The sequence below is a fragment of the Vombatus ursinus genome, unplaced genomic scaffold, assembly GCF_900497805.2.
Source record: "Vombatus ursinus unplaced genomic scaffold, bare-nosed wombat genome assembly UNPS02014818.1, whole genome shotgun sequence".
Lineage (NCBI taxonomy): Eukaryota > Metazoa > Chordata > Mammalia > Diprotodontia > Vombatidae > Vombatus > Vombatus ursinus.
This window is the reverse complement of record NW_020954596.1, coordinates 9,962,387-9,984,518: the sequence shown is the minus strand read 5'-3', so window position 1 is coordinate 9,984,518 and position 22,132 is coordinate 9,962,387. Positions and strand designations below refer to the sequence as shown.

The 22,132-nt window shown below is 36.6% G+C and overlaps 1 protein-coding gene across 4 annotated transcripts in view; it reads right to left on the bottom strand.

The window, feature by feature from the left end:
• Positions 1-22,132, bottom strand: part of HTT (huntingtin) — a 211,461-nt gene that overhangs the window by 141,095 nt on the left and 48,234 nt on the right. For 3 of the 4 annotated variants that reach the window (XM_027836315.1, XM_027836318.1, XM_027836317.1), the window contains 9 exons: positions 20,243-20,323; positions 15,405-15,766; positions 11,542-11,665; positions 10,047-10,165; positions 8,864-8,987; positions 5,024-5,161; positions 4,237-4,395; positions 4,024-4,121; positions 2,917-3,056 (listed from right to left, as the gene is read on the bottom strand). In XM_027836315.1, the coding sequence (XP_027692116.1) occupies positions 2,917-3,056; positions 4,024-4,121; positions 4,237-4,395; positions 5,024-5,161; positions 8,864-8,987; positions 10,047-10,165; positions 11,542-11,665; positions 15,405-15,766; positions 20,243-20,323 (1,345 nt within the window). The remainder of the gene's footprint in view (positions 1-2,916; positions 3,057-4,023; positions 4,122-4,236; positions 4,396-5,023; positions 5,162-8,863; positions 8,988-10,046; positions 10,166-11,541; positions 11,666-15,404; positions 15,767-20,242; positions 20,324-22,132) is intronic. The other variant, XM_027836316.1, reaches the window with a different exon arrangement.

Genomic DNA, 22,132 nt, shown 5'->3' with positions numbered 1-22,132 from the left:
ACAAAGCAGATGCCCATCTGGATTATGGTACATGAATGTACTGGAATATTTACTGTGCTACATACAAGAAATGACAAATGGGATGAACACAGAGAAACATAGAAAAATCTACATGAACCAATATAAATAAAGTAAGGAGAACCAAGAAAACATAAGTGACAACTACAAAAATGTGAATGGAAAGAACCACCATACACAAAAAATATCAAAAGTGAATGCTACAAAATCATAAAGAACACGTATGTCTGGAAAGAAAAGCTCTGAGGGACAGAGATGGCAGAGAAGCAGTGCAGCCAAGCTCCTGGCCACAAAACTCTTCTCTACAGATCTAGAAAATGCACCAGAACAGATCTTGATGGAGAAATCTAGAAATCTTTTGTCAGGCCCAACTTAGCACAGAGAGACAAACAGGTAGATCTGCTGACACAGAAGACTAGGTTAAGGCAGTTGAGCCAAGTATGGAGCACCAGAGAACCCAGGGAAAACCTGTGCAACTAGGACAAAAGGAGGTCCAGACCCATAGAGCAGTACCACCAGACACACATTAGGGTACTGTGATTCATACAGGTGCCAACTGGCAATTCTGTTGACTTCTCCCTAGTTTTGAGTCACAAGCCTACTCAGGGGTAGCTCCCAGCAAAGGAAGCCCTGGGGAGTACACTGAGAAAGGAGAAGTTCAGAAGCCAGCAGCAACAGCAGCAGTTTGGCTCAGACCCCAGGTATAGAATGGGATCTCATCTCCTGAACCTTGACCAGCCAGCAGAGGAATAATCCAGGCAGGAACCCCAGACCAAAGGAGAGCCTGTAATTCTTTTACTCTGAATCAGCAATATGTCCTAGCTGGCTCACATGGGGCGAGTCCAACAGTATCTACTCTTGCTCAGACCCAAACCCAGATCAGGAACTTGTAGAGTTAAGACCAAGGGAGCAGAAAACAGAGTTTGTTCTGAATCAGATTACTTTGGAAGTATGGATAGCTTGCATGTCCCAAGCCTGTCCCCTGCAGTCCTATTAACCTAACACTTAAAAGTCCAAGAAAGAAGCAACAATACTAGCCCAGATCTTCCTTCTATAAGTGCTGCCCTAATAACACCAAGTCTGAAGCCAGGATATAGGCTAGAAGAATGGGAAAGTCAAAAAAAGAACCACAATACAATGAACTTATTATGGTGACAGGGACACTCAAGACAAAACACAGAAGAGAATGACTCCAAAACATCTACAAGCAATGACTCAGAAAAAAACACAAGTTGGGCACAAATTCAAACAGAATGCCTGGAAAAGATGAAACAAAAATTTTAAAATGTTTTTATAAATGGAATGAGAGCACATGCGGAAAAAAATCAGAAAAAAAAGTGAAAGCTTTAGAAGAATTGGAAAAGGGAATTAACAACTTGACACAAGAGCATAAAATCTTGCCCAAGCAAAATCAGAATGTAACAAATAGAAGCCAATGATTCCATGAGGCAATAAAAATATTAGAAACAAAGCCAAGAGACTGAAAATATAGTAGAAAATGTGAGATATCTCACAGCAAAAACAATTGACATGGAAAACAGAATGAGAAGAAAAAATTTAAAAATCAATGGACTATCTGAATACCAAGACCCCTCCCCCCAAAAAAAGAGTCTAGATACTCTATTTCAAGAAATCTTAAAGGAAGATCTCTTAGATCCCAGATCTCTTAGAACCAGAGGGCAAAGTGGAAACAGAAAAGATTCTCCAGTCATCTCCTGAAAAAAACCCCAAAATTAAAACTACCAGGAATATAGCAAAAATCCAGAGTTTCCAGGTTTGAGAAAAGACACATTCGAGTTATGTTTTGTTTTGTTCTGTTTTTTGCTTAGGACTAACCCCTCCTTTAATCTCCCAGGGAAATAGAAAAGAAAGGAGAGGGAACAAGACTAAAGGAGGGATTAGTCCTAAGCAAAAGAAAACAAAAACAAAACAAAAAAAAAAAAAAACCCTAAAACCCACCATGATTCTAATATGTACAAAAATACATATAGCCCTTTTGAGGTGGCAATTGAAGGGGTGTCCATAAACTGGAGAATAAGTGAAAAATTTACAGTATGTAAATATGATGAAAGATACAATGAATGAAATGGTTTCAGAGAAACCTGGAAAGACTTCTATGAACTGATACAGAGTGAATTGAGTAGATCCAGTAACAATTTATACAATGACAGCAAAACAGCAAAGGCAAACAACTTTGAAAGAATTAGGAACTCTTATCAGCATAGGACAAACCACGGTGACAAAGGACTAATGATGAAACATGCTCTCCCTTCCTGACAGAGAAGTGAAGGACTCAAGTGGAAAATAAGGAAAATTCTCTTTTGGACAAAGCCAATGTAGAAATTTATTTCATTATACATTTGATTCATTACACATATTTATAAGCAGTTAGATTTTTCTTTAGTTCTCAAATTCAGCAGGAAAAGGAGAGGTGTTAAGGTAAAAAAGCAGAATTCTGATGACTGAAAAAATTAAAATATAACTTGAACTCTTAAAAATAACAAAAAACAATGAAAGAAAAATAGAAGAAATATGAAAAGACACTGTCACCCCACCTCTACACCGAGGTATAATATTGCACAACGCACATATTTTCAGACTTATACTATGTATTGATCAGTTATGTTGATTTTTACCTCTTCCTTTTCTTTGTCTTTAAAAAAAATACTATTTTTTAAATGGCATGGCACTTTGGTAGAAGAAGAAAAAGGAATACTAGTGGAAATTTTGGTGATGTAAAAAACCAAAACTAAGATTGGCATACTCATAGAATTATGATAGCTCTCAATACCTATTTAACAAATGGATTTTACATTTTTATGTCAGATTTACTAGAGAAATGCACTCACTGTATATCAGTGAGTGAATCAACAGAATGCTTAAAGAATAATCACTTACCTAAAGTCAATTTCTGCAAGAGTATCCAAAAGTTCTGTCCTTACCAACCAGTAGGAACTATTTCTTAGAGTCAAGACATCAATGATCAACTGTAATCCTAATTCACTGTAACAACTGCTGCATAAACTCATGACACAATGCTGAAAAACAGGAGTTTTCAATGTTTATTATACAGCACCACTCATGACACTACACATCAGCAATGTGATGGTCACATTCACAATACAACCAACTGAAACACCAATGTACTGAGATAATTTATATACCACACATTTGGATGAATAAAATATAATATGTACTAAGAATTACACTGGTAAGTCTATTTAGTAAAGGAAATATTAAAAAATTATGCCATCTCCAAAAAGTTTTTCCTATTCTATCCCATCCTTAGGTCCCATCATGTGCTATTAACCTTGGCCAATAACCATAGCTTCACATTTGTACAAGGTTTCACAACAACATAGAATCCCCTAGATCAAGAGTTCTTAACTTGGAGTCAGTGAACTTCTTACTTTAATATTTTGATAACTGTAGTTCAACATAATTGGTTTCCTTTGTAATCATATTTTATGCATTTAAAAATATTATTGAGAAAAGGTCCATAGGTTTCACTAGACTGACATGACATCAGTTCGTGACATTAAAAAGGTTAAAAACCAATGCTGTAGTTTCGTATCAAATAGAAATAGAATCCTGCCACATGCTAACTTAGAAAACCACTAACTAACATTATGTTATATTTTTGCTTATTTTGTTAAATGTTTCCCAATAACATTTTAATCAAGTCTGATATTTCTGCCCTGGAAAAACAATATCATTTGACCCTCACAACAATTCTTTCAGTGATTTCTCATTTTATAGAAAGAAAATTGAGATATAAAGCAGTTAAGCAATTTGTTCAGAGTCACAGCTAAGAAAGGACAGAATTAGGACCAAATCTATGTCTTTTGGGATCAAAACTAATGCTCTATCTAGTAAACAATGTTGCATGCCAAAGATAGCAATGAGTGATCAGGCACTGAAAAACACTCAAATGAGGCTCTACTATAAACAACGGAGGATCTTTACGCAGAAAGCATCCTTTGGGGCAGTAACAATAATGCTCACCCTCACAGCAGTGCAAGCCAGCTTGCAGGTAACAGAAGACTCATCTTTCAAAGTTTTCTGCAATAAAGGTATGCAGTCTACCAGGGAAAAGGTATTGCCTAAACAAAAAAGATGAAAATAAATGTTTTTCTACAAATCTAAAAACAAGAGATTCAAGGCAATTTTTAAATGAGACATTTGGTGTAGGTAACAACTTTAGAAGTCAACTTTTACCTGTTGAACTTCTGACAACCGCTAACCAGTTTTCCACACTGAAGCGAGATTTATTAAGAATGGAGTAGATAATGGTCCCACAAAGGATAGCAGTGGCTCCTCGAATCTGTGGGTCTCCATGATCAATATAGTTCAAGACATCTGAGACATACTGATCCTCTGTAGAAATAAAACACACACCTATTACATATGAACTTCTTTACCATCAAATTTTCAAATCTAGTTAAAACTTTTAAACTCACAGAAAAAGTTTTTAAAAACACATACTTTGAACACCAACTCAAACCTAAGAAAACCTGAATAAGAAAAGCATGTGAATCTGAAAGGGCTAAAATAATTGATGATTTTAAGTTATAAATAGAACACAGCACACAAAAGTGGCATAGAGCTCTCTGAACCACCTATTCAAAACACTACATATTTCAAACATAACACATAATCTTTCTAGCTTTCCTTTCAAGAAGTCTTTATTATTTTTAAGGCAATTATATGCAAATCTGTTACTATGTTTCCTTTTTTTATCTTTTCCAATATTCCAAGTAACATTTTGGATGAATGGAGAAATTTAAGACTGCTACCATTTACATCTTTCATAGGCAGATATGACTGCTAGAATATTAGTCAGTTAATAATTTACTAAAGATATTCCTATTCTTCCGGCTCTAAGACTAGAATACTTGGACACAAACTATAAAGTGCTAGTCATACAAATATAACATTATTTCATAGAAAGAGGATACTTCAAATGTTTTACAAAGTAAGAATTAAAAAGGAACTATCAACATACCTGGGTATTCCATGGTCTCAAGAGGTGTTTTGTAAAGTTTGCTAAAGAAAGATTCAGGATGAAGGGCCACAGCTGCTCCAACACAACTTACTGCCAAAGCCTTCACACTTACCCTTACGTCCCTATCTGGAACCAATGCTGCAAAAAGACAAAATAGACCTTTCATCAGCTTAAGAAAATTTTGTTTCTTAAAATTTTAATTTTAACTTTATTTTAAGAAACAAAACCATACTCATTAAATTAGCATTCTTCCATAGCATTCACTCCCCTCACAAACCTGTGACCAACAGACTCTGGACCAGCCATCTACTGAAACATAAAACTCAGACCACAAAATCTAGTCCCTTTCATGCTGCATATACACTTCTTAAGGAATGAGAATGAAGAATAACTGCTGCTAAGACAAGCTGACACTCATTTCTGCTCATCTCTACATTTGCCATAGTCTCAAATATTTCAATGAATCTGTGATCTCACTGATTTGGAAGTTCTCCCCAATGATGCTGATCACAACCTATCCATGCTTGCCCATTATGAGTGATTCTCGCCTCTGTTTTTCCACAAGTTCCCACAGGTAGATCCCCACCCCTAACCCCAATGTGCCAAGGGCCTTTGTTGCTTTCTCCTCACATCATAAAGGTACCAACAGAGCAACTGTAGCTGTCCACTTATCATCTGTCAGCATGTGACCAATGTCCCTTCTTTTCCTATAGTACAATTGCTTTATGTTTTTTACTCTCATTCTTCAAAATGCCTCAATGGTTACATGTTGCAGCCTACTGACACCCATCATGTGTCTTTCAATTGACCTTTGTGCTATATTCATTTATAATTCTCCAGAGACTACTGAATTCTATGTTTCCCTGCCATATAGCAATACCAATAGAATGCTGGTATTCAAAAGATGGGCCTTTGGCCTCACTTCTCAAATATACAGAGAACTGTGTCAAATTTTAAAATTACAAATCATTTCTGAATTGATAAACAAAGGATATGAACAGGCAGTTTTCAGGTGAAGTAATCAATGCTATCTATAACCATATAAAAATGCTCTAAATCACTTGATTAGAGAAATGCAAATCAAAACAACTCCGAGGTATCACCTCTTACCTATCAGACTGGTTAATATGACAGAAAAAAAAAGACAAATGTTAGAAGGGATGTGGAAAAATACAGACTCTAATGCATTGTTCAGGGAGTTATGAACTGATCAAACAACTCTAAAGAACAATTTGGAACTATGCCCAAAGGGCTATAAAACTGTGCAAACTCTTTGACTCAACAATAGCATTACAAGGTCTGTATTCCAAAGAGATTTAAAAAAAAGAAGAAAGAAGAAAGAAAAGGAAAAGGACCTATATGTACCAAAATATTTATAGCAGCTCTTTTGGTGGTGGCAAAGAACTGCAAACTGACTGTTGGCCTGAACAATACAAAGAACAAGAACACAATATTCCAAGACATTTCCAAAGGAAATGCTATGATGAAATGATGAAAATAATGATGAAAAATGCTATCCACCACCAAAGAAGGAGCTGATGGAGTCTGAATGCAAATTGAAGCATACTTTTTTTAAACTTTCTTTGTTTTTCCTGAGGATTTTTTTTTTGGTCCATGGTTTTCTTTCACAACATGGCTAAGAAGGATATGTGTTTTGCACGATTGCACACAAATCATCTACATCAAATATTTCCCTTATCAAGCAGGAGAGATGGGCAGTAGGAGGGAGAGGACAGAATTTGGATTCAAAATTTAAAAAAAGAAAAAAGAATGTTAAAAATTGCTACTATACATAATTGAATAAAAATGTAATTACAAAAAAAAAAATGGACCTTTGCTTTCATTGAAAACTTGGGGTTACTAAAGAGGTTTTGCAACACTACCTCTTATTCAACTCTGGGCCAAACTGATTGTCTACCTGTACTGTGTCTAAGTCGCCCATACAAAGACATGTTAAAAACGGGGCAAAAAAACATTCTTTATCCACTTGGTCTTTCCTGTGTGGATGCTCAGGCCAAACTCCTTAGAGTGATTACAGACTTCTCAAAGGAGGCTCTGTAATACTCTGGGACTTGATGCAATCAGCACAATGGTCTCCACAAAGGGGAGCACCTAGAGGACCTCCACAGCTGCAGGGAATCACTCAACACTTAATCTTCTACAGCTGCTATCATCACTAGAGGGCATACACCTCTCTGCTTTGTGGACTGCCTACCATTTATCATCATGGGTAACTGAACAGGGTTAGTTCTTAAGTTATATCTTGTAAGGAACCCTAAATGATTTTAATATATGGATGGGAGACACCTTGTCAAAAAAGAACCCATATCACATTTTAAGCCTTGAATCAAATCCTTTTTCATTATCAACAATTAACATGAGATCTTACACTCTCAACAAAATACCACTGAATATCACTTACGAAAGCTATTTAGTTCCCTAAACATACCCTGATCTAAGATATCCCCAACAGATGACTCCCCATAAAGATTTGTATAGATGAGAAAGTAGGCACATATCATCAGTCAGTGGTTACTGACTCAGTCACCTTTTAAAAATTAATGAATTCTAATATTTTTCCACACCTTCGGTATCTTCCCATACTTCAGATAACTGATTTATTGATCCTCCAACAACTTAAAACGGTCATCTCTAGCACAGACCCACCCTACACACACACATGATCCAAATTCAGCTTTTTTCTATTGTTGTCTCAACTAGCATTTCACTTCGGCATAAGCATATCTAGGACTATGAAGTTACAGATAAGGGTTTTGGTTCCACTGTCTGGGGCAGAAAAAACAATTTGCTATAATGATTTTTGTAAATCTTTTCCATTTTGATTCTGTTTTTGTCCTCTCTCCATTTTCGTGTGACAGTGCCTTTAAGATAACTTATATTAGTTGAATATCTTGCAAAGGTTTTTATAAACTGGTTTTGCTTCCTTTTCCATAAGAATATAAGATTTTGCAAACAAGCTTATATTCTAACATGCTGCTGCCTTTGCAATTTTCCCTCCAATTATTAAAAAAAAATATTCTGAGAAAAAGACCATAGGCTTCATAAAACTGTCAAAGAGCATGACATACAAAAAAGTTAAGAATCCTAATTTGGAGGATCTTTACAAGATCTCCATAAAATCTCTCTACCGCTTTATCATCAGCAACCACTGCTAGCGTTATAAGCTGCAACTATTTTTGTGGCAGTCTTTTTCCAAAATTTTATCATTAGTTTGTTCCTGTGATAATCAAATGTCCCATTAAATCATTTTTTTGTTATTGCTTTTGGGCACACAATAAAAGCAACTCTACCAACTCTTTTCTTTGCTTCCACAAGGAATATCTGTGAGCTGGGCTCCCATGGAGCTGCAATGTCTTATGTTCTTGTTTCATTTGTGAGAAAAATGTAGAAATTGATATGACTGAGTTTCTCCATCAATTTGTCCACTTGTTGATCATATTAATAAGACTTCATGGGTTGAGTACAAATAATCAGATTAATATTGATGATGGTCTAAAAAAGTTTTCTTCTGTCTTCCCTGCCCATCTACCACCACCATGAAGATGTTTAAGGGAACATACAGAACTAAGGGCCATTTTGTACCGCTCCTCATTTCACGGGCTGGGCTGCCCTGGCCTATGCCTTTGATGAGCCTCTTTGTGCTTACCAAGGCTGGTTCATGGACAACAACTGTGGTCTCCACTAGGACCACACTTCAAACCTCTCCAGCATCATGGCACTTGCCAGAACTTATGCTCCAATAGCACAGCCTTTGAGAGCCTAGGGTCACCTCCACACCAGAAACAGGGATCACAGTAGGCTTCTGCCATACCAACTTACAATTAAACTTACCACCTTTTTCTCCTGTGAGCAAAAAGGAAGCAGATAACAACCGAACACAGTGGACTAGCGGTGCCAAATCAGTGTCAGTGAAGTGCCCAATATCTCCTTTTATTCTAGAAGGCTACAACAGAGAAAAATATATATATTTGTAAATCTACCTTTATAAGACAAACCAGCCAATAACTATTTTTGAGTACTGTGTAGAAAACAAAGAAAAATAAAAAATTATGTCCTCAAGGGGTTTTTACAAACTGGTTCAACACAAGGCAAAAGCATCTGAAAAGTTAGTTTAAAGGTTTAACTGATAGGTTCAATTCCTATCAATCAGCTCAGTACGGTACCTAATAAATAACAAGTACTTAATAAATTATTGTTGATTGAATACAATATAAGAAAAAAAAGACGCAAGATTATATATGAGTAACTGCCAAACAAATAATAGACAATAAATTACACAGTAGTTTAGAAAACAGAAGGATCACTAGGGAGTAGTCTAGAAAGAAATGGTATAGTAGGAAGGATATAGCTTTACTTCTAAAAGATAGGAAGGATATGGTTAGGCAGAAAGGAAAGAGGAAGATTTTCTAAATAGGGGAACAACAAAAACAAAAGCAAGGTGGTAGAAAAGCTAGAATATTTACTGTAAAATAGTGAAGGTATAAAATATGATATTTGAACGCAATGGAATTTCATTGCACTATAAGAAATGACAAAATAGAGTTTCAGAAGAAATTGGAAAGACCTCTAAAAACTAATGCAAAGTGAAATGAGCAGAACCAAGAGAACAATTTATACAATCTGATCAATCAATGAAATGACAAACCACTATTATAAGGAATGAAGATAAAGCATACTACCCGCTTCCAGAGAGAAGTGATTCTATTAGAAAGTAGAATGAGATATACATTTTTGGACACGGCCAATGAGAGAATCTGCTTCACTTGACAATATGAATTTGTCATGAAGGTTTTATTTTGCTGTTGTCACTGCTATTGTTACTCAACCAGGAGAGTGAGAGGAAAGGGGAATGAAAATAAAAGCTTGTTAAGAAAAATAACAAAATTCAATTTTTAAGAAATTTTTAAAATAAAAAAAAATAAATCAATAAAGGTATTAGAAACCCCTCCACCTTTCAACAGTTTGAAATAATTATTTACGTATTTTAAGTTATCTACCTCACCTTGTTTTCATGATCACCTGGTTCCACAGTTTCATCTTTTGATAAAAATCTGTCAACACTGCTGTCAGATGGCTGTCTGCTATGTCCCGTGCTTTTCAGGAGATGGGGCTGCTGAAGTGCTGCAAAGAAAGACCCTGATTAACTAATAACCTTACCAGTGGCTGACAACTAAAATACAAATGCACACATACATACATACATACATACATACATACATATATATATGTATGTATATATATATATATATAACCTAAAAGAAAATCTCTAGTTTCTTCAAGCTCAGCTCCTACATTGTTGTTTGTCCTTTATTCTCAAAGAAGACCAATGACATCAGGAAGGTAATAACTTGATTTGCAAGTGAACTGGGTTTAAGTGAAGCAGGGCTGTGCAAAGTCACCAGCCTCACTCTCTCCTCCAGAGTCATCTGGGTCCAGTGGCAAGATACAGATCAAGACAACTGGGGAATGGCCCCAGATGCAGTGGAAGACCTTGGCCTTTTTAAATGAAGGTCTTTCCCAGGTCTCAGTTTGTCTGAGGCAACAATCATTCAATAATTATGGCTAGGTAAAAAATGACACAAAAATGGACTCTTTTACCTAGTCACCAAAGGAAAAAAAAAATCAATCTGAGAGGGGAAGACCCTCAGAGTATCTGACCAAAATAGACAAAACTACTATTTATAAAAACTACAATTTGTAATAAGAAAGTAAGCAATAAAATTTCTAATATAAAAAATAAATCACATAACAACATAGGAAAAAGTACTAGAAAAATACTTAAGTACAAATTTTCACTGACACCAAGAAAATAGACCAAGAAACACATCTTAAATTTTTATGACTCTACTAAACCAAACAGCTTGAGCAAAAAAGTGCTCCCATATGGGTACTTTCCTGATACCCTTCAGTTCCTAGTGCCTCCTAACCAAACTACCTTGTATTTAGTGTGTGTGCGTGTGTGTGTGTATACTCTGAAATATTTTAGAACTCTGATCAATCAATGAAATGAAAAATCACTATTATAAAGAAAAGAAGATAAAACATTCTACCCACTTCCAGAGAGAAGTAATAGTCTTAGAAAGCAGAACAAGATATACATTTTTGGACATGGCCAATGAAGGAATCTGCTTCATTGGACAACACGTTTTTGTTATGAGGGTTTTATTTTGTACAGACACAGACACAGACACACACAGACAGACAGACAGACAGACACACACACACACACACACACACACACACACACAGAGATTGCCCTGGTAGAATGTAAGCTCCCGGAGGGCAAGGTCTATTTCATTTTTGCCTCTGTACCCCTGACATCTAAAACAATACCTAGTACACAGTAGGTCCTACTTGTTGACTGACTGACCACAGAATAAATAAGTCATGAAACATTAGTCCCAAAAGATTTCTTCCTGAAAAACATGAAAGAATGATAATACAAAATGTCTAGGTTGTCTCTGTTTTTGCTCTTTTATCAGCTGAAATTAACATACCAATAGTAGAGTTTCTGAAATTGTCTGGAACCTCATCAGTTAGAACATTTGATGACTCATCATCTTCATCCTGTAACTGTCCAATCTGCATTCCTGAATACTGGCTTTCAGCACCATCTAATACCTATATTGTTCAAGAAGATAACTTGAGAATTCAGTATAATGATTCCTAGTTAAAAATCAAATATCTCACAAATATCCACAAAGACAATCAGTTTGAAAATTCTCCCTATATATGAGACAATGTTGTGTAGTGACAAGAACACTGAGATAAGACACGGGTGATTCAAGCTCTAGACCCAGTTCTATCACTAAATAACTGTGACATTGAACAAGTCACTTAACCTATTGGAATTTCCATTGCCTAATCTGTAAAATGAGGTGAATATCTTCTATACAAATACAAATTTGTAAGATTTTTATGATATCAAATGAATAAACTTAATTAAGAAAAGGAACATCAAACTCTTATTTTTCTTAGTACCACATAAGTATTTTGACTCGAAATTCAGTGTTCTTTCCACTAAATCATACTGGTGTTAATGCTACCTGCCACCAGCAGCTTAGTGAGAAAAGAAACTGGAAACCATCAAGAGCTATAAAATTGTGGGATACTAACAAAAATATAAAAAATAAAATAAAATAAAATTGTGAGCTACTATGATTATAAGCTTGACTACATTTGAACTTTCAGACTAAGTTGATTACCTAAAAAATATTTCTATCTAGAAGGCTATAAAAAAAAAATCACTTCAAATACTATGAGTCAAAAATACAAAAACAGCTTTAGGACAAATTAAAAAAAAAACCCATGAAAAAGACTTTAGGTGTACTTTACAAGTGAAATGGAAAATCCACCAACCTTCAAGTTTATGGTTTTAACCTTTTCATTATTGGGCTTTCTGCTTATAGTTATTTCAGACTCACTTGACATATCCCATATTTAATTCATCTGTAGATGAATATATATATATATATATATACATACACACACACACATATAAAGCTTTTTAATAAGACTTAAAGAAAGGCTTTATTAACGGTTAAAAATTTTCAAACAACCGGTTCTCCCTATTTATTCAGCTACTACCTAAGAGGTGTTCATTTCCTCTTGTCAAGATTATTGCAATGGCCTAATTTCCTCAAGTCTCTCTCCCCAAATGCATACTGCTACCAAAGTGATTTCACTGAGGATAGTTCTGACTCCCCTGTTTAATAAATTACAGAAGCTCCCTATTGCTTATATGATCAAATAACAAATTCCTCTGTTTAGCTTTTAAAATTTTACGGGACCTCAGCTATCTTTCCACACTCACTGGTTATTCCTCCTCCTCCTGCATTCTGTTCCTGACATACATCACTGCATCTCTGACAGTGACCCATTACCACTCCCTCCTCATCTCCACCTCATAAGCTCCTTCTCTTCCCTCAAGATGCAATTCAAACAGCATTTTCTACATGAAGTCTCTCTTTAATAGCCAATGTCCTCAAATAATTTGCTAATTAAATCACTTTGTATTTATTCCCTTTACATTTATTCTGTATATACTTAAGTTCTTGCCTCCCAGGAGGACATAAGCTCCTTTCAAGAAGGGATTGTTTCATTCATTTTATTTGTATCCCCAGGGATACACACACACAGTGCCTAGAATACATCAGGAGCATAATAAATACTTGTTGCTACAGTATGGAAACAGAAATGGATTTGGAGGCAGAAGACCAAGGTTCAAGTTCTGGTTCCATTTCTGATTAACTCTAATGTAATGTAAAGTGCTCGATTCCCATTTCTGAACCTGAATCTTCTAATTTACAAAATAAGACTAATACTATATGAACATTCTACCTCACCAGGCCCTGTGAGGGCATGCTTTGAAAATTAGAAATTATTGTACAAATATGAGCTGATATTACTGTTCCTTCCCATGGGTGTTATAATTAGTTAAATTTAGTTTATTAGAACATTCTTTTTTTAGGAACTATGGAAGTTGTTAAGAAATTAAATGAGTTGCTGTAAGAAGTTAATATATTCTCCAATTACAGAACATGTTCAAGTAAAGGTTAGGTACCATTTCTCAAGAAAGTCACATAAGAGAATCCTACTCGGAGGTAAGATTAGATACCCAATGAAGCCCCTTAAAGCTCCAAGACTGACCCCTCCCACTGGATTCATCAGGACATGAACCATGTCTTATTTGATCATATTTCCCTGGATATCTACCACAATGTACTACATATAACAGAATGTTAACAGTGAAGTTGAATAATGTTTTCTTAAAATCTGCTGCGTTATTGCTATAATAAATTATTTTCTATAATTCAATTTAAAATCTGCGAAAATTCTGTGAACTGTTAACATCTAACTAAAAATAAAACAAAATACAATGCACACTTCCAAACGTTATCAGCAATATTGACAGAATTTAAAGTTAAAAAAAAAAAAAACAGGAAAATATTTTCTCTTAATTTCAACATTTCCCCTAAAAGGAATGGGTGATATCTAAAAGAACAAAAAATGATTGGGTTGAAATGCAGATATTATATAAAGCACTTTTTATCAATATATTATTAATATCATTATTGTTTTTCCTCAGAAAAATTTAGCAGATAAACTTTACTCAACTTGTTAAAATCTGATTGAAACTAATAAGGTCAAGCTCTTATTCAACAGCAAATCACTTAACTCTATTTGCCTCGGTCTTCTCACTTGTAAAATAGAGACAATAATAGCACTTACCTCCTAAGGATAAAATGAGCTATTTGTAGAGTACTAGACAAACCCTAAAGTTCTATATAAATGCTAACTATCATCATTATTATTATTCAGTTGGCCTCCAACAATATAGATAACTTTGTTAAAACACAAAACCGTAGCCTGTATTCCTAATCCCTACTCATTATGTTGTTATAAAATCAAAAAATTCAGTCGGGTACAGAACACTTATTTGGATTTGGAGTTAGAAGGCTCAGACGCCTAATGCTGCATTGATATTAGGCAGCAAAGTCAGGATTCAAAGCCGGGTTTCTAGATCCTTGGACTGAAAATCCCATAATTTGTCCAATATATTATACTGCCTTGTACTCTAACTACACTATATGGATGAATAAAGTGAGCTAAGTGATGTTCTTGGCCCAAAGTTTGTGCAGCTCCTAAGCAGCAAAGCTAGAAGTCTTCTGATTCTATGTCTGGGGCTACACGTAACTCAGTGTTCTACGGTGCTATCAAATACAAGTGTATTTGTTTCGCTTTCACAGTTACAATTTAGAGACTTTCACATGCAACACATTGCACAAGGAAATATTTAAAAGCACTCTTAAAAACGAAAGGCAACATGCAAATGCCAATTTATTGGGGGGGGGGGAATAGCCATACCATACTTGGCTAATTCAAATTCCACTGACAACTTTTTTTCACTTAACTTAGATCCATGAAGGCCTAAAGAGTATTTTCCCATTAATACATAATACATTCCATTTTTAGTAGCATTCATCCCATCCAAATTATTATGACAGACTATTAGAAGTTCATTATCAAGGGCAGCTAGGTGGTGAAGTGGATAGAGCACCAACCTTGGAATAAGGAGTACTTGAGTTCAAATCTGGCCTCAGACATATCACACTTACTAGCTATGTGACCCTGGGCAAGTCACTTAACCCCGATTGCCTCACCCCCACCAAAAAAAAGAAGTCCAATATCTACAGAACAAAAATAAGTTGATTTCTGCAGTTAAGGTATAAAATAAGGTCAAGCTCTAAAAGGTATGATCAGCTGACCTTATTGGCTGGGGACTCCGTGGAGTGGGTATAAGATATATCCGGCCCCCCAGAAGACCGTGCCTGCCCACCTTTGCCCATTGCACACTTACAATTTCAGAACTGTCTGAAGGGGTCACAGCTGAATCCGGACCTTCTGTAGTTGTCTGTGAACTGTCACTAATTGGTGATGAAGCCTGGGTCCCATCATTCATGTCCATAGTAGGGTCAGACGGCACAGCACTGATTTGGCTTGAGCTGCGGCTGAGCATATCCTCTTCATCCCCATCCGTGGCTGCACTTGTCAAGTCACAGCCAGTCAGATCAACAGGGTCCGACTGTAAAGTATGTTGTGACCTGGGCTGCTCAGTGATGATATCGTGACCTGTGGAATCAGCAGCTGAACTTGTGGAAACAGGAGTTGATACACCTGATGAAGAAGCCAATTCACCTGTGATTTCACTCTTCATTGAGGCTGAAAGAAAAGAATGCTACGTGAGGTTTTTGTGACACTATTTTCCCCTGAATTCTCCTGAAAATCTCGGATGGCTCATCCTCAATCCCCTTTAACAGCTCAATTAACATGTCAGGCCTACTCCCTGGGGATGTACCCTAAGGCACCATCTTGGGTTCTCTTCTCTCTTTTCTCTCTCAACTGGTCACCTCATTAGCTCCCATGAATACAGTTGTCATTTTTATGCAGATTTTTCCCAGATCCACATCTCGGAGTCCCAGTCCCACCTCAACAACTGCCTTTTGGTCATTTTGAACTTGATGTCCTACAGACATCTAAAACTCAATATGTCCAAAATAGAATTATCTTTCCAAAATACATCTCTTCTTCCAAACTTCCCTATTTCTGTTGAGGGCACCATCATCCTTCCAGAAACCCAGAATGGCAACCTTTACTTTATCTTTGACTCCCCCCCCCACAGATCCAATCAGAAGCCAAATTTCATCCTTTTTATTTGCAAAACATCTCATACATTTGACTGCTTCTCTCCATGCATAAAACCATTAGTCCATTTCAGGTACTCATCACCTCTGGTGTGGACTGCTGCAAGAGACTCTGAATTGGTGTCCCAGCCTTGTCTCCCCACGTCAATTAATCCTACACGAAGCTGCTAGGGTGATCTTCCTAAAAGTACTAGTCTGATTGTGTCATCCTTCCTACTCGAGCCAGTGTCCAAACTCCTGTGGCATTTAAAGCTCTTTACAACCTGACCTCTTCCTAGCTTTCTAGTCTTCTTATACTTTACCATCCTCTACAACTCTATGGGCCAGACATCGTGGCCTCTTTGCTATTCCCCAGGTGACACTCCATCTCCTATCTTTGCACTGGCCCGCACATTCTCCCTAGCGTGCATGCTTTGCTTCCACAATTCTACCACTTGGAATCTTTGGCTTCCTTCAAGCCATAAACAGCTCAAAGCACGAGCTTCTAAAGGAGGTCTTTTCCAGGCAGCCAGCTGCCATGGCTTTTGCTCTCAGGTTAATTTGTATGTACTTGAGATTAATTGAAACCTCCTTAGTATGTATCAACAACAACAATATCACACAGACACACACACGCACGCACTGTCTTACTTAAGTGCTTAACAAATCCTTGCTGGCTGGCTGAATGCCTGGTTCTCCTCCTTTCTGTCCAGTCACTCCGACTCATTCTCCTTTGCTGGTTCTTGATTCATGTTCCTCCAGCTAACCCTAGCGTCTCCAAGGCTTTGGCCATGTAACTTTACGTATTTTATTTTATGTGCTTAAAGTTAAGAATGCCTCCTATAGGGGCATCTAGGTGGCACAGTAGATAGAGCTCCGGTCTTGGAGTCAGGAGGACCTGAGTTCAAATCCGGCCTCAGATACTTAAAACTTAGCTGTGTGACCCTGAGGCAAGTCACTTAACCCCGACTGCCTCACCAAAAAAAAAAAAAAAAAAAAAATGCCTCCTATACTATCTCACTTGGTGATCTCATCACCTTCCATGGGATCAACTACATCTATGCAGATGACTCCCAGATCTACATTTCCAATCTTAATGTTTCTTGAGAACATTAATCCTTACCACCAATTGTTTTATGGATATCTTGAAATGGCTGTTCCACTGGCATCTCAAACTCAGTATGTTCAAACAATTCATTACCTTTCCTCCCAAACCAACCCCTCTTCCAGACTTCCCTATTAATGTCAATGGCACCACCACCCTTCCAGATACCCACCCAAGACTCATCCTCAAATCCTCATTCTCACTTAGCCCACATATTCAATCTATTGCAAAACTTTATCCATTTTACCTCCCAGCATCTTTCCTTTATGTCCCCAAAACCTAGTTTAAGATCTCCTCACCTCTTTCCTGGACTATTGCATTGGCCTCCAGGATTTCCCTTCTCCAGTCCATCCTCCAAATAGCTGCCAGCGGTCTGCCTACATCACACAGCCACCCTACTCAAGGAGCTCGTGCGGACCCTTCCTCTACCCCTGCAGTCTTTTCGCGCTCGACTTTGTTCTACGTACTCCACAATGCAGCTACCCTGGCTCGTGGCAGATCTTCACACACCGCCCTGTCTCCGTCCTGGCTCTGTGCTTTTGCAGGGGCTGTCCCCTGTGCCTAGACTGCTCTAACCCATCCCCTTCACGACTAGTTTCCTTTGCTTCCCTTAAGACTCAGCTCAAGTCGCAGGCGGACTTCAGAAAAACCTGGAAAGACTTACATGAACTGATGCTCAGTGAAGTGAGCAGAACCGGGAGAAAATGGGGACACAGTAACAGCCACATTGTTCGATGACTGACTTTGATAGACTCAGCTCTTCTCAGCAACACAAGGAAATAAGACAACTCCAAAGGACTCACGATGGAAAATGCTATCCACATCCAGAGAAAGAACTATGGAGTCTGAATGCTGATGGAAGCATACTATCTGCTCTCCTTTTCTTTCGTTGTTTTGTTTTGTTTCTTCTTTCTCATGGTTCTTTCCGTTAGTTCTAATTCTTTATATCATGACTAATGTGAAAATATGTTTAATATGAATGATAAATGGTGCTTATATCAGATTGCATGCTGTCTTGAGGATGGAGGAGGAGAAGGAAGGGGAAAACATTTAAAACTCAAAATCTTATGGAAGTGAATGTTGAAAACTAAAAATAAATAAATAAATTATTTAAGAAAAAAAAAAGACTCAGCTAAAATCTCATCTTTTACAAGAGTTCTTTCCCTGGTCCCCTTAGGTGCTAATATGGTCCTCTCTCAGAAAGCCTTCCATCTACTGTCTGTGTATCTTCTGTGTACCTAGTTATTACCAAATGGACTCTTCCATTAGAACATGAGCTCCTTGAAGACTGTTTTTCTTTTACATCCCCAGCACTTAGCATAGTACCTAATACAGAGTAAGATGTTAACAAATTATTTTTATTGGAAATTGAGGGGATGCACATCAATTGGGAATGGCTAAATGTGGTATACGATTGTGATAGAATACTACTGTGCCATAAGAAATGACGAGGGAAAAAAAAAACATGGCAAGAGCTATATGATGCAAAGTGAAATGGGTAGAACCAGGAGAGCATTGTACACAGTAACAGCAATACTGCATGATGATCAATTGTGAATGACTTAGCTATTCTCGGGACTACAAAGATCCAAGACAGTTCTGAAGGACTTAATGATGAAAAATGATATCCACCTTCAGAAAAAGAACTCATGGAGTCTGAATTCAGATCAAAGCAAATTTTTTTTTATTTTTTTTCATGTTCTTTCCACAATATGATTAATACGAAAATATGTTTTTGCATGACTGCACATGGATAATCTGTATCTAATTGCTTGCTCTCTCGGGAAGGTGGATGGGATGGAGGGAAAGAAGGAGGGAGAGAATTAGGAACACACATTTTTTTTAAATGAACGTTAAAAATTATTTTTAAATGGAATTGGAAAAAAATGAAATGCTTATAAATAAACGTTTGTTTAGCGATTGGCACATTTTGTTGTTGTTACATCAGCTAGGTGGCACAATGGAAAGAGCAGCAGTCAAGAAGACTCATCTGGCCTCAAACACTTACTAACTGTGTGACCCTGGGCAAGTCACTTAACTCTGTTTACCTCAGTTTCTCATCTATAAAATGAGTTGGAGAAGGAAATGGCAAACCACTCCAGCGTCTTTGCCAAGAAAACTCCAAATGGAGTCACAAAGAGTCAGACACAACCAAAACAACTGAACAATAACAATGTACGTAGGTACCTAGTTATTTCCAAGTAGTCTCCCTCATTAAAATGTTAGCTCCTAGAAGGCTGTTTTTCTTTTTATCCCCAGGACTTAGCATGGTGTCTGACGTGGAGTAAGATCCTAATAAACATTTGTTTAATAATTGGCACATAGTAGGTGTTTCATTACTGGCAACTGGCTGATTGATTGAAGGAGAATAATTTGAATGAATAGTAAGATTGTGCTGGCAGATTCAGATTAGCCTGGGGTAAATTACATGGAACTCTTATTTTAATCCCAGCGTTACCAGCAAGCCTTGAACCATTTCTCATCACCTCTCCATTCAAACAAGAACATGTGCTCTAGAAATGCAAAGTCATTCTGAAATGGGCATATATCAACCATTAGGAGAAAGGGAACTATCATTAAACAGGAAGGCAGCAACAAGGGACCGCAAAGTGAAAAAAAAGTAGGATCTCAGCCAACTATTGAAATTGTACTAGATGAATCTACCCCAGAATTCACATTTCTAGAGAAAAGTACCCAGCTGTGTGTATCAGGAGATACATGTAACAAATCCTTCCTCAAAAGACCCCAGAAGAAAAAATGTGAGTTAATATTTTAGAAAAATAGATTTACTACTTCTCTCAATTAGCATGAGTAACAGTCAATAAAATCAGTGTACAATGATCACGGCAGGAGATTTAAAATGGAAAGTAAGATAATCAACTTTTAAATAAAACTAAAATGCTGACTTACCTGCAAAAGCTGAGCTGCTAACTTCAGACCTTGATTCTGGGTCATCTTCTAAGCCTTCCTCTTCTCCTAAGAGCACTTTACCTGATAAACAATGCAGTAATTAAATTCAATTAAATTCAACAACTACTTATTAAGTTACTTAAGTATTAGGCACTATGCTTTGAACTGGGAATTTGATTTCCCCATGGTAATAATTTCTCTTTTAGTTTTCCTAAAAAATATAATAGTCTTCTTGAAACCAAAAAATGCACACTTCTAAATCTCAAATCATGGGAAGATTTAATTTACTTCTTCATACTACCTTAATGGTAACAACAGTTAACATTTATACAGAATTTGATAGCTTGTGATTTCCTCGCAGTACATAGTACTATGAATACTGCTACTCACATTAACAACTATATTTTGAAAAACTACATTGGACCCAAAGACAGGAAAACCTGGGTGCAAATGTTTAAATTAAGATTTACTATGAGAATCTAAATATATCCTCCTTCCACTCTATCATTAAACAAGAAGACAGAAACAAGGGACCCTGAGGTAAAATTCTCTTTTCTGTAAAATGGGGATAATTGTATTTATAACATCTATCTCACCAGGCTGTTGTGAGAAAAAGATTTCTTAAATCTTGAAGTGCCACTGCTACTACTAGTAGTAGAAAGAATATCCCAAACATATTTAAGGAGATCTTAGGATACTATTCAAATCTACACCAATTTAGAGAAAATAGCTTAATACCGCAGTGCCCAACTAATAGAGTATGCTGTCTCAGAAAAATACCTAAACTAGTGTTAAAATAAATTTCTGTGTAATGACCAACCCTGGCCATAGAGATGACATAAACAAATGATGCAATGCATCCCTCAGCTTTCCCTGAAAAGATGGGTGACTAAGAGTGAAGAACATTGCATAGGCTGACAGACACAGATGGTTTTTGCATCAGCTGGTGCTGCTTAATTGTTTGTGCTTTGTTACAAGTGAAAAATCAAGGGGATGGTCTGGAAGAAGAGAGGAGAAGACACAGAATCTATACCACGCATAAACAAAGGACACCAATAATTTTTTTCAAATAATAAAATATGGATTCATTGATAAAAAGATACCTAGAAATGTCATTTCTCAAGAGTTCTTTTCACCAGATTAATTTTATTTTATAATCTCCATAAACGAAGTTGCTTTCTGCCAAAATTAAGCCATATCTCCAGAATTAAAAGGTAAAATTACAATTTAATGTGGCTTCAGATTTCATGAAGTATTTAAAAATATTTTTCAGACAGTTCTTGACAACAAATTTTTTTCAGGAGAAAACATGAATCCAAATATATACTCAAAGCTACGTTTATTATCATTATCATTACCTAGGAGTAAAATAATAATGATAATGATAATGAAATCTGACATTTGCATAGACCCTTCAGGTTTGCAAAATACTTTATATTATGTAATCATTCATTTCATACATATGCCACCTTAATACTTAGAGTATATTATAATCTCCTTAGCAGATACCGTTCAAATAACTGAGAGAATTCCTTGCTTTAAAACTCTGGTACACTGACCAGAGGTACAGAGGCACCCAGGAAAAACATTCACAAAATGTTAATAAGCAAAAAATTCATATACATATACACAAAGAATGAACAAAATGGAAAAGGGAATACAGAAGGAGCAACAAAGAAGATGTCATAGATGTGGAAATTAACTTTTAGGGGCAGCTAGGTGGCTCAGTGGATAGAGTACCAGCCCTGGAGTCAGGAGGACCTGAGCTCAAATCCGGCTTCAGACACATACTACTCACTAGCTGTGTGACTCTGGGCAAGTTACTTAACCCCAATTGCCTCACCAAAAAGAAAAGAAATTAACTTTTAAGAGTAAATAGTTGTTAATGTA